This window comes from Lissotriton helveticus (assembly GCF_964261635.1).
Source record: "Lissotriton helveticus chromosome 1_1 unlocalized genomic scaffold, aLisHel1.1 SUPER_1_unloc_29, whole genome shotgun sequence".
NCBI lineage: Eukaryota > Metazoa > Chordata > Amphibia > Caudata > Salamandridae > Lissotriton > Lissotriton helveticus.
Window position 1 is genome coordinate 699,484 of NW_027611669.1, and position 14,000 is coordinate 713,483.

The 14,000-nt window shown below is 43.2% G+C and overlaps 1 protein-coding gene across 3 annotated transcripts in view; it reads right to left on the minus strand.

Annotated features, from left to right (window-relative positions):
• Positions 1–1,099: 1,099 nt before the first annotated feature.
• LOC144805830 (uncharacterized) overlaps positions 1,100–14,000 on the minus strand; it is a 50,377-nt gene continuing 37,476 nt past the window's right edge. For all 3 annotated transcript variants that reach the window (XM_078672309.1, XM_078672307.1, XM_078672308.1), the window contains 2 exons: positions 12,786–12,836; positions 1,100–5,933 (listed from right to left, as the gene is read on the minus strand). In XM_078672309.1, the coding sequence (XP_078528435.1) occupies positions 2,467–4,434 (1,968 nt within the window). In that variant the 5' untranslated portion in view covers positions 4,435–5,933; positions 12,786–12,836 and the 3' untranslated portion in view covers positions 1,100–2,466. The remainder of the gene's footprint in view (positions 5,934–12,785; positions 12,837–14,000) is intronic.

The window sequence follows — 14,000 nt, forward strand, 5'->3', positions numbered from 1 at the left end:
ACTATATAGGTGTAATTGCAGTGTCCTGAATGCTATGTAACTGCATTTGCACTGTTCTGTGTGCCTCCAAAATGAATTTCTAACACTTTTGAAGTCTCCATGAAGTGAAAAATGACGAAGTACAAAGACATCATTGGTGCATGAAAGTGTTTAAAAACGGTCACAAATGCATAAAAATGAAAAAAACAAAGTGCTACACTGGCCCAATAGCAAGCTAAACACACAATGAATGACCCAGAATGAATATATTTACAAATTACTTGGAAAATGCTATTTTAAATTTCAGGGGGACGAGGTCACAGAAGTCATGGAACTCCGAGCGGTGTAAAAGTTCAAACTTTCCACCCCTCATGGAGGTCAAAATTTTTAATCCATCAAAATCATTTAAAAACTATATAGGTGTGATTGGAGTGTCCTGATTGCTATATAGGTGCATTTGCACTGTCCTGTGTGCCTCCAAAGTGACTTTCTAACACTTTTGAAGTCTCCATGAAGCAAAAAGTGACTAAGTCCAAAGACCATTTGGAGCATCAAAGTGTTCAAAAACGGTCAAAAATGCATAAAAACGAAAAAAAACAAGTGCTACAGTGGCCCAATAGCATGCTAAACACACAATGAATGACACAGAATGAATAGTTGTACACATTACTTTGAAAATGCAATTTTAAATTTCAGGGGGACAAGGTCACGAAAGTCATGGAACTCCGAGCGGGGTAAAAGTTCAACCTTTCCCCCCTTAAGGAGGTCAAAATTTTAATACATCAAAATCATTTAAAAACTATATAGGTGTGATTGCAGTGTCTTGGATACATCCCACATGAATTTTAAACACATTAGGAGCATCTCTGATCAAAATAACCATAAAAATCCCAAAGCTGCATCAGTGCTTCAAAGTGCTCCAAAACGGTCAAAAATGGACGAAAATGAAAAATATTCTCCATATCTGAGTTTTTATAACATTCCTTAGATAATGTATATCTTGAATTAGTTTTAAATCCTTTTATTAAAAAGTTTCTTTTCTATGCTGCACTGGTGCAACGCCTCAAGTCTGAGAAGCTGCACCAGTGCAGCCGAAGTACAAGTACGATTCGTACCGGGTTGTCAGCATACGATTTGTATGGATAATGGCCTGTATACGGGGAATGACTCGTACCGGGCAACGAAGCCAACCCATATACGCCTCGTACCCTGGTATGACTCGTTCTGGGGGTATGACTCATACCGGGGTACGGGTCGTATAGGGGTATGAGGCGTACAGGGGTCCCCCCACATAAGAGGCGTGTGTATGGTGCGTACCCGAACATCGCGCATGTACGCACCGTACGTATGCGATTTTGGGGTATGGTGCGTACATATGCGATTTTGGGGTACGGTGCGTACATACGTGATTTTGGGGTACGGTGCGTACATACACGATTTTAGGGTACATACACGATTTTGGGGTACGGTGCGTACATACTCGATTTTGGGGTATGGTGCATACAGATGCGATTTTGGGGTACACGCGATTTTGGGGTACGGTGCGTACATACGTGATTTTGGGGTACAGTGCGAACATATACGATTTTGGGGTACATACGCGATTTTGGGGTACGGTACGTACATACGCAATTTTGGGGTACGGTGCGTACTAACGGGATTTTGGGGTACGGTGGGTACATACGCGATTTGGGGGTACATACGTGATTTTGGGGTACGGTGCGTACATGCACGATTTTGGGGTACGGTGCATACATACGCGATTTTGGGTTAAGGTGCTTGTACGGTGCGTGCACGACCAGTACCCCTCCATCGCGTATGTACGCACCGTACCCCACTTTCCGTGTCATCCGTACGCACCGTACATACACACCGTACCCCTGTATTCATGGGGTGTATGACGCGTACATGAGGGGGTCTGTCTCGTACTGTTTTCGGGGCATACAAGGTTTTTCCGGCACTTTTTGGCTCTTGTAAAAAAATTAGCCGTACGGAGTGCCGTTTGTACGAATCGTACTTGCCGGGTTGTAAACTGCTGCCGGGAATACATGGGAACGCCGCGTACAGAGCAATCCGAATCGGAATCGCTTGTATATACGAGTTGTATGTTTTTTTTACAATTTGTATGGAGTGCGTCTATTTGTACGGATCGTACTTCCTAGGTTGTAGGGGCCTCCTTACAAGTACGAGTTGTATGGGGAAAACGCTCCATACCACGATTTGTACAGCGTTTTTCCAGGATCGGAATCGGCCTCAAGGTTTTCCATCAGTATGGAGTCGCTTATGGTTAGTGAGGCTGTGCCTATCAAATAGGAATTTCTGGCATTCACAGCATTGGTAATGTTTTACCCCTGTGTGCGTCTGCTCATGTAGAGTGAGATTGAGTTTAAAATGTATGCTTTTCTGGCATTCGGAGAACTGATTATTTTGATGGTGTGTTTGGCGCTTGTAACCATCTCTACCCCTGAATCTTTTCTGACATTTAGATCACTGATAATTTTTTTCACCAGTATGGATTCCCACATGTTCAGTGAGATGAGATTTTTGGCTGAAACATTTTTGGCATTCGGAGCACTGATAAGGTTTTTCCCCAGTGTGGATTCTTATATGGTAAGTGAGACTGCGTTTTTCACTGAAACATTTCTGGCATTCAGAGCACTGAAAAGGTTTTTCCCCAGTGTGGGTTCTTATATGATGAGCGAGACTGTTTTTTCCAATGAAACATTTGTGGCATTCAGAGCACTGATAAGGTTTTTCCCCAGTGTGGGTTCTTTTATGCTGAGTGAGACTTCTTTTTTTAATGAAACATATCTGGCATTCAGAGCACTGATAAGGTTTTTCTCCAGTGTGGGTTCTTATATGATGAATGAGACTGTTTTTTTGACTGAAACCTTTGTGGCATTCAGAGCACTGATAAGGTTTTTCCCCAGTGTGGGTTCTTATATGCTGAGTGAGACTGCTTTTTTCACTGAAACATTTGTCGCATTCAGTGCACTGATAACGTTTTACCCAAGTGTGAATCCTTGTATGTTTAGTGAGTCTCATTTTGTCACTGAAACATCTCTGGCATTCAGAGCACTGATAAGGTTTTTCCCCAGTGTGGAATCGCACATGTGCCGTTAGAAGTGATTTAACTTTGAAATCTTTTGGGCATTCAGAGCACTGATAAGGTTTTTCCCCAGTGTGGAATCTCACATGTGCATTTAGAAGTGATTTAAGTTTGAAATCTTTTGGGCATTCAGAGCACTGATAAGGTTTTTCCCCAGTGTGGGTTCTTATATGCTGAGTGAGACTGTGTTTGTTTATGAAACATTTCTGACATTCAGAGCATGGATAAGGTTTTTCCCCAGTGTGGGCTATTGTATGTCGAGAAAGACTTCTTTTGTCACTGAAACATTTCTGGCATTCAGGGCACTGATAGGGTTTTTCCCCAGTGTGGGTTTTTATATGCAGCGTGAGATGTCTTTTTTCATTGAAACATTCCTGGCACTCAGAGCACTGATAAGGTTTTTCCCCAGTGTGGGTTCTTGTATGCCGAGTGAGGCGGTCTTTTTGACTGAAACATTTGTGGCATTCAGTGCACTGATAACGGTTTTCCCCAGTGTGGATTCTTATGTGCCGTGTGAGAGTACTTTTTACACTGAAACCTTTTTGGCATTCAGAGCACTGATAAGGTTGTTCCACAGAATGGGTCATTGCATGTTGAGAAAGACTTTGCTTGTTACAAAACCTTTCTTGGCATTCAGAGCACTGATAAGGTTTTTCCCCAGTGTGGAATCTCAAATGTGCAGTTAGAAGTGATTTAAGTTTGAAATGCTGTGGGCATTCAGAGCACTGATAAGGGTTTTCCCCAGTGTGGATTCTTGTATGTTCAGTGAGTCTGCTTTTGCAACTGAAACATTTCTGGCATTCAGAGCACTGAAAAGGTTTTTCCCCAGTGTGTGTTCTTCTATGCCGAGTGAAACTGTTTTTGTCAATGAAACATTTCTGGCAATCCGTGCACTGATAAGGTTTATCCCCAGTGTGGGTTCTTCTATGCCGAGTGAGCATGTTTTTGTCATTGAAACATTTCTGGCAATCCGTGCACTGATACGGTTTTTCTCCAGTGTGGGTCCTTGTATGTAGAGTGAGTCCTCTTTTGTCACTGAAATATTTCTGGCATTCCGAGCACTGGTAAGGTTTTTCCACAGAGTGGGTTAATACATGTCGAGAAAGATTTTGTTTGTTACAAAACCTTTTCTGGCATTCAGAGCACTGATAAGGTTTTTCCCCAGAGTGGATTCTCATATGGTCAGTGAAATAAGATTTACGGCTGAAACTTTTTTGGCATTCAAAGCACTGGTAAGGGTTTTCTGCAGAGTGGGTTAATGCATGTTGATATAGACTCGGTTTGTTACGAAACCTTTTCTGGCATTCAGAGCACTGATAAGGTTTTTCCCCAGTGTGGATTCTCATATGCTCAGTGAGATAAGATTTACGCCTGAAACTTTTTTGGCATACTTTGCACGGAGAGTTTTTCCCCCAGTGTGGATTCTCATATGCTCAGTGAGATAAGATTTACGCCTGAAACTTTTTTGGCATACTTTGCACTGAGAGAGGTTTTTCCCAGTGTGCATTCTCTCAAATTCAGTGAGATGAGATTTATGGCTGAATCTTTCTTGGCACAGGTAACTTTTTTCTCCAACTTGGGTTATTTTGCTTTGATTAAGGTGGGTTTGAACACTGAATTTGTTCTCACAGCCCGTGTTTTTATAAGGTGTATTCCTTGAGTTACATTTAATTTTCTCTTCCTTATATGCCACGGTAAGAGTGAACCCGATTTTAGAGTCGGGCTTGTTTAGATAATGTTCAGTATTTATCTCTAAAGAAATTGTGTGTTTTACACTTGAACTGAGCAAAATATGTCTAGAAGCAGCCCTGTAACACCTGTCGAAATGTTTCTAGCAGATAATAGTCTTTTGGTTATAGCCTCTCCGGCAGCAACTTATTTTGTGACTGAAGTTTTTCTCAAATCTATTTGTATAGGTTCTTAGCAATACAGTAATAAGGTGTTAGTCTGATATTTAATTATTAAACTGAGAAGTACCTTTTTGCACTGATGTAATGGCAGTAACTGAGAACATTAGAAAATGCACAGTACTATTGTGGATCACGAGTCAAAGAGCATCAGTTCCTTTTACCCTTTTTATGTTTGGTGTAAGGTGTAGTTCTGAAGACGAGAATTTATTTACATTAGATATAGCGCAATGGTGCTCATTTAATCAGTTTTTACACATCACTCCTGCACAACAGATAATGTCGAGGCGATTTACATAGAATTACAGAACAGAATACATTAAAAAGGAAACATTCTGAGATGGTCATGAACACAATAAAGTGGTGGATTTTTAGGTTTTCGCCAGAGTGAGCAGAGTGGGTCGTGGTGTTCTATTCAGAGGCAGATAGTCTCAAACTTGCGTAACTGGTTAAAAACGGTTGTTAAACAAAGGTGATTTTCCAATATTTTGATTGTTTGCTTGTCAGCTTTGGAGTCTTCTTTTAGCGTCTTTTCTTTGATGGTCTGCAGAAGAAACCTTTTGTTACAACTTTCTTTTTTGCAGTGTCTGGAATTAGATGATGCTTTAGATGAACGTTATTCCGTCATGCTGCAGCAATTTGTCTTTCTGATAATATTTCAGATGAGGATGCTGTGATTGGTCTTTCTGGCATTATTCCTGATGCTGTGTGCACAGATATGACTTTGCTCTGGGTTAATGAAATGCAAAATTAGAGACTTCACTTACAGGTATAGTACTTTCCTCAGCTCCCACTTCCTCGCCACACCTAGGTTTTGGAAATTGTTTAAACTTAGAATGCTGGATGTCCATCAGTTTTTCCAAATAATCCTTCTTATGGCACTAACATTCAGTTGCCTGGTGCTAAATCTTGCTTTCTTCATGCGTAATTTCAATCACCTATAGTATTAAAATTAAATAGTTAATACATGTAGATTTCAACAAAAATAATTTACAAGCCAAATCAATGCAGAATTGCAGAATTTTGAAAATGTTGAGCTGTTCTTCAGACAGAGCAGAGTGTAGAATGGTAGCTTGAGAGTACTTGGATGAGTGAGGATTTGTAGAATTTATTAAGCTCAAAAGGATACATGTACCCTATGGACTTGTAACATAGAATCCCAAAGGCAGACATTAAAGTCATATGGACTGGCACCAAACAGATATTTAAAAAAGAATACTATTAATTAAGTTTTAATGTAGATTTCTGGGATGGGAATTTCTCCTCCACGGACAACAGGCGTTTTCCCCTGCCCTGAGTTACCACCTACTTGTAGCTGGTTTCCTGACTTTTGAGTTCTGTCCTCTGCCGGACGCAAATCTATTGTGTATTGCGAGGACTATGCCTAGACCTATCCCTCAACTATGGTCCAGAGTATGAATCAAGGGCAATGAAATTAAGGCATACTTTCATGTGTTCATTTTATTCCATCTGATTATCATTTGTTAGGTTTTTCTGCACCTGGATGTACCGGGTGCAAAAAAAAATAGGACACACTTTTTTTCCAGACAGAAAATCTTTACTGAAATGACGCAGCCAAGACTTATGCTGTTTTTTTACTAACTGGGGGAAACACACAATTCTTCCCTCTGTTAGAAAATGCTTTCCTCTTCCCTCCCCTGCTTCACCCATCTCCCCCCAACCAACCACATGCATATATATACCACCTGCTTAAAACAAGTGGTAAATAAAAGCAGGAAAACACTATGAAATAGTGAAGGGCATGTGGTTGAAGAGTCTGTTCCTCGTGGCAACTCCCCAGTCCTTGGCGTTAAACTTGTAACTGCACGTTACTGGGGTAAATGTACCACAAAACAATTACATGAGATTTGTCTGCCACTGCAGTACTGTGCAACTTCTAACAAGGGACTATGAGAGGTCTTGGACAGGTCCTGTGACCTGGAGGGTCACACCAAGTGTGCTCTTATTTAAGGCAGAGGACTGTCATGGGTTTAACAGCTAGAGCGGTGGTGGCAATGCACCCTGTTGTAAGGATCAATAGCCTGATGAGATCTTTGCATCATGTTCAGTGAAGTGGCTTCCTACTGACACAACCATGTAATGCTCCATTTATATACCTGTGCCCAGACTTTGCGCTAACATCAAGTGCATGTTTAGGGTGTCGGTGTGCGTAGCATAAATGTAATGTGAGAGTGCGACAGAGTAAACTGCATCTCCTGCCTGCCAGTTGTGTATACAAGTGGGACCATCTATCCCTCTTTTATACCCTAGTTCGAAGTCCTCTGTTACCAAGGAATAATGTGCTCTACAAAGTACCCAGGTGCCTGCTGTGACACCAGGGATGGTGTCAGCCTGACAGTCTATCTAAGTTGAAGGGACATCACCTGCAGGCTGACTTACTTAATGGAGAGCCTAAAAGTCTGCCTAGAAGCCTGCCTGTTTGGTAAGAAAGGGAAGGGAGTTTGACTGTCCAGCAGGAGGACAAGGCTATCTGTAGGGCGGGCCGGAAAGCCATCCAGCAGGACCAGCTAGTCTGAGGGATGCCCCCCCCCGCCCCAAGACTCTCCCAACAGTTCAAGGCAGAAAATAAAACTCTACAACAACATGATTGTTGAGGCCCAGTAGGACGATTGTGTGCTGCCAACAGGCCCATTCAAGGTTGCATTTGCCAAATTCCTAACACAACAGAGTCTGACTCTACTGACTTCCTGGAGAGCCTGTGTTGGGCTTTTAGCTGCTGAATTTCTGACTACTCTGTGTCAGAGGCCCATGAGGGACTACCACTACTCCAGTGTCGAACACCCTGTCTGAGCTTACGCCTGTGGTCCAGCCAGCCACAGTGTGGCCTCGATTGCCGACGGTCGGGCCTCCAGAGGGGGCTGCACTTACAGACAGGTCAGGTGTGAATGCTACCTTGGGACTAATGATCTTCAGGCAACTGCAATGAAAAGACAGAGTGGGTGCCCTACTGAATGCAGCACTATATCCAGGACAAAACCGCTCCACAAAAGCCTGCTGGTGGGTCACTGCTCTCTCGAGTCTTCGGGCGTGCCATTCAAGTGTCGGGAAACAGGAAAGAGACCCAGATAAGACTGACTCATCCTGTGAAAGGGTAAGACACTTACGACTGAGCATACACGCATTGGGGTGACTGGACTGACAGAACTGACCCTATACTATATTCATGATACTCCTAAATGCCCCTAGAGGGGAAGAGGGTATCAGAACCGGACGCACCTGTCTTCAGCACATGGTAGTCTGGCATGCCTGCACTATCTTTTCACCCACACTGTCCATAAAGTTGATTTTAGAGCCGCTACACACATAGCAGGGGGAATCTCAGACCGTTCGCTGGTGGAGGTGCAACTCGATGGTCCGGTTATGGACTTCATGCTACCCCCAAGGGTTGGTCCGTGATATTTAAAAGACAAGACGGTCAAAGCTCGTATGAGAGATAGAGCAGAATTCTATTTTAAGGAGAACAGGCGGCCTGTTGAATCAGCTTGCGTGCTATAGGATGAATTCAAACCAGTGATCCTTGAGGACACTGACTACAAGGGGACAGAAATAATGGGAGAGACTTCCTGAAAGACCTGACCCTGCCAATGCTAACGAATGAGGACCGAGACGCACTAGACCAAGACTTGACATTAGACTAAATAAATAAGACAATAAGAACCTTGCAAGCAGGGCAAGCGACGGGGCCTAATGAGCTCCCCATAGAATTATATAAAAGCATGATGGATAAAATCAAGGAGTACCTCCAGAGGAGGTTTCAGACTGCCTGAAAATAAGGGTGTCTCCCAGAGGACCAAAGAATGTCTGAGGTGGTGGTCATCCCAAACAAGCATTGAAAATGCAATAGGTCTCGCATTAGGAAAGTTTGAGCTATTGGTCTTATAAATTAAATTCTTTTTTATTTATGTGTTTGTTAAAATAGCTAAATTAATAGCTCTGTCATTTACAATGCTAATAGTAATAACTTTTGCAAATGTGACACCTATAACATTTGTAATGCAACATGTTTTTTATTTACGTGACTTAGATGTATTAATATTACAAATAACAATGGCTTTTATTTTTTTTGTTAAATTAATTGTTAAATAATTTATTTAATTTGTAATGGCAATATCTTAAACTTTTGTAAATAACTTTTGTGAAGATTATATTCAGTGTTTTTTATTGTGACGAAAATCCAAGAACAGAAGTGAAATATTAACATCTTTTTTGTGATTTGTAATAAAGCTTGAAAGCTTGAAAACAGCTTGAAACAGTGTCGCCTGTCGTGAACTGAGGGCTGTAACTCACTGTGTAATGCACTATGTAAAGGCGACCACAAAATACAGAAACTGTGAATTGAACTTTACAGGAAATGGGAGCCGAACAATGGGGAGAGGGAGGGCGGGGTGATTTATGCTTCCAGATTATGAGGTGGAAGTGCTCTGGCGAATACACCGCCCCCTCCCCACAGTTGCAAGTCAAACTTGAGCGAAGAGAAGAACATGCAGTGTTGCAGATCCTGAGCTAACTTTTGTTTACCTTTGTCAGTGGCAGTGTAATCCCTGTCAAAGATTACATGTTGTTTTTTATTTATTATTTACTTTGTGTTTCAGCCTGCCGCTAGTTGTGCTAGTTGTGTGCGTGTGTGTCTGAGTGGGAGTATTTACTCCCTCGCTCATCTTACATGAAACCGAGCTGCATAAAGCCTTGGGGAGTCCTCAATACTTAGGAACCTCCGCTGTCCCAATACTAAGGAAACAAGCTTGGCAATGAAGCCAGCTGGTTTAAAAGGGGGAAGGCTGTCGTTTCTCTGACATCCAAGATAACATAAAGCACAGAGTGATGTTACCATAGTGTAGCCCACTTCTTGGTAAAGTTAGTGGCAAGTAACAAGACGGTTGATGCATCATAATCCTGGTCATGGGCAAAAGCTGGATCAAGGTTATCCAGGCAAAGAACTGGTCACGGGCCACTAGTGCGTGATCGCTCATTTTAATGAACCAAAAATAGCTCCCCTTAATATACTGCTGCCAGGTGAGGCTTGCTACCTTCTTTTTGTAGCCTTTCCTGCCTGTCTCCTGACTTACGGAGACTTTTTTTTCAAATTAATTGTGAATCGGCAGCAGCTATTTGGCCATTTGTGTGGGTGCATAGCGGCAAAGAAGAAACACATTTAACTGCTCCTGGAAAAGGCAGAGAATGTCCTTGTCAAAGCTCTAGGGGAGCTAAGTATTTAATTACTCTTCTATTCTCTGAGTACTTTAGCATACAAAATTACATAAAAATACATCCTACGCAAGAGTTTGTGATATTTCTCGTATGTGGCAGAAAATATGCTGCACATGCTTTGCTTGTGATGGGAAAACATAACACTCCTTGGATGCCGCTAGTTGTGCTAGTTGTGTGTGTGTGTCTGAGTGGGAGTATTCATGTGAGTGTGAGTGTGTGTGCATGTGTGTGTGTGTGTGTGTCTGAGTGTGCATGTGGGAGTGCATGCATGTGAGTCTGTTTGCAAGTGCATGCGTGTGTGTGTCTGTGTGTGAGTGTGTGCGTGTGTGTCTGTGTGTGTGAAGAATTCTCTCATGCTGTATTTCGAGAAAGCTTTTGTGTATGCTGTCTATGTTCGTAAGCGCTGCTTTTAAAAAACAAGACGGAGGGAAGGCAGAGAAGGGGAGGGGGGAGGAGAAATGCGACACGGCGGGCAGGGGAGGATGCCGCTAGTTGTGCTAGTTGTGTGCGTGTGTGTCTGAGTGGGAGTATTCATGTGAGTGTGAGTGTATGTGCATGTGTGTGTGTGTGTGTGTGTCTAGGTGTGCATGTGGGTGTGTGTATGTGAGTGCATGCATGTGAGTCTGTTTGCAAGTGCATGGGTGTGTGTGTCTGTGTGTGAGTGCGTGTGTGTGTCTGTGTGTGTGAAGAATTCTCTCATGCTGTATTTTGAGAAAGCTTTTGTGTATGCTGTCTATGTTTGTAAGCGCTGCGTTTAAAAAACAAGATGGAGGGTAGGCAGAGAAGGGGAGGGGGAGGAGAAATGCAACACGGTGGGCAGGGGAGGGGGCGGAGCGGGTAAAAAAAAACAAGACGGAGGGAAGGCAGAGAAGGGGGGGAGGAGAAATGCAATGACAGACTGCTATAGCGCGATCACTTGCTTCAATGAGATCTTATCACTTCAGTTAATTTGCAGGAAATAAAAAGTCCAAGAAATCTACTACCACTAATCAAAGTAATCTTACAGGAAAAGGTGAAACAAAAGCATATTTGTTTGAACAAGACGGAGGGAAGACAGAGAAGGGGAGGGGGGAGGAGAAATGCGACACGGCGGGCAGGGGAGGGGGCAGAGCGGGGAGAGCGGTGATGAGGGTGTGAAGCAGCAGGGGCCTTTGAAGTGAAGCTAAGCTTCACTTCAAAGGTGTGGGAGGAGTGCTGCTGGGGAACAGATGGCGATTTGATAATATGCACGCGCATTTTAGGTCAATGCGCTTGCGCATTGACCTAAAATGCATGTGAATGTGATTCATTCATAAGCCTGGCTCTTTCGCCAGGCTTATGAATGAATCACTTAGGGGCAGGATTCCCTTGTCCGCAGCACCCTGAAACCTTGTGGTGTGCGTGCGCTTTATAAGTATTTTTAACATAACGTAACATTTAACATCGTCTAAATGGGACAACCTGGAAAGTCCATCTGCATTGGCAGTCCCAGGTCTCTGTTTCACTTCAAAGTCTATTCCCTGTAGGGAGATGGACTACTTTAGCCATTTGGGATTTTCACCTTTCATTTGTATTAACCATCAGAGAGGCCTGTGGAAGGTTTGAATTTGGAAGTGAGAGCCATACAGGTTTGAATTAAACTTCTCAAGGGACCAAACCACAGCAAAGGCACCCATCTAAATGGCACTTCGACGCTGATCCCTGGGGATTAGCCTTCTACTGATGAAAGCCAGTGGCTGATTTTGACCTTGTGGTACAAAAGGGGGTGGTGATGGACGGAGCATCTGAACCAATCAAACACTCACACCCAGTCAACAGATCTGGGTTTAATCCATCACCGTTCTTTAGCCCACTCTGCCACCCCAATTCAGACATGGCCATATGCAAATCAGTCTGAACCTGTGCCTCATGGGAACAGTCCAGCCCGAACTGCCAAGCCATGCCTTCCGTGGACCGGAATCAAGCTTCATAGGACCAGTTTCTGGCATTCCAGCCGTCTTCAGCCAGGCTGGCTTGAATCCAGTGGCAAAGTGAGCAAGGGACTCAACGTCTGAGCATACCCTGCCACACTTATGGCGGCCAAAAGCAGTTAAAAAGGGGGTGGTGATGGACGGAGCATCTGAACCAATCAAACACTCACACCCAGTCAACAGATCTGGGTTTAATCCATCACCGTTCTTTAGCCCACTCTGCCACCCCAGTTCAGATATGGCCATATGCAAATCAGTCTGACCCTGTGCCTCATGGGAACAGTCCATAGTCTGATAGGAGCTACTACAAGAAGAGCAGAGAAACAGGACCACAGACCGCCACAGAGTGACAACTGCCCAGAAGCTGAAGAAAGAACTCTGGAACAGCAAACCTACTGCACCCTGGAGATTCTCCAGGGTAAGCAAATGATGGTAATGAAATGCAAACTGCAGCATTAAGGTCACACACTACAACATCATTCCCTTTAAACAAAAGGTAACAGCCTACAAGAAAAAACGAAACAAAAAGCCACAAAAATAGAAAATGCATTTCCAAATGTTGCAAAAGAGAAACAGTTAATACAATTGAAAAATATTAAACTTTGTTGGTACCTTAGTAATGTGCTTTCTTCTGGGCTCCACTCCATCTGCAGCAATAACGCTCTGAAAGGAGAAATTACAGCTGTGAGTCTCAAAGTCTTCAGTATTACTGGTCTCAGTCACGAAGACTGTGGTGTCGGAAGATAACTTTCTTTTATTTGGCTTTATAGTTCCACCAGTCACGCCATCGCTTTTAGCAGACACGCTGCTGTCGGCAGCATCATAACTTCAGGCAGACCTGCAATGCGGACCTCACCACACACATTGGGTGAATATTCAACAAGCATGGTCTCAGCTTCCCAAGTAGAACAAAAGAATCGGGTCTCACAACATATACAGAGCCACAGTTAGCTCTGCCGCCACTTGAGCACACCCAAACACCTCAGCACTTAAGCACCAGTCCCAGGGGAGACCATCTGTGAAGTCCTTCTGAACTGGCACCACTCCTGGGTCAGCACAAGCAGCATCATGGACAGCGTCTAACAACGCTGCCACAAACATTCATGAACATCCAAATCCTCGTGACCAAACTACCCAAAAGTGGCTTTCTAGATAAGCAGCCAGCCCTGTAGTGTCTGTCTCTGTGTACTAATTTGATGCCAAAGTTGTAATTTTAAAAACAGCCTTAGCAACCTTACAGGGGCCTTACTGACACCATTAAGGGTTCAAACCAAAGGGCTGTGGTCGGTGAACTTTAAAAGATGCATGCCCCCAGACCTCTTCTGGACAATAAAAACTGATGAAACCATTCAGAGGACTTGGTATCATAAATCATGTAAGAGTTCGTAACCTCAGAAAAACATAGCGCACTCTATGAATGAGAGGTACTGCCTGAGCTTTAAGTTTGATACAATGCTCAAACCATTCACTGCACCCACTCGGGAAACATCAGGAGAATGTAGTAAAGTATTCTTAATGTCATTGGCATCAAAATCTACATTCGATACAGGCATGTCACTCAACACCGCTGGATTATCAGGAACCGGCCTCATAGCGAAACCAACTTAGTCTGATTCTGCCATTCCATCCCTTACCTTCCATTGATAGATACATACATTTTTGAGTGAATCTTTTTACCCAATCATTCCAGCAGACTAACAAAGTAATCCAGTATATATCGATAATCTGCTCACCTAAGGTGTGGGGATTTATACTGGAGCTGGCGAGCTGTTTCTCACGGCTCTAGTTTTATCAAAGGCTACATCACACAAAATCTTGATGGGTAGT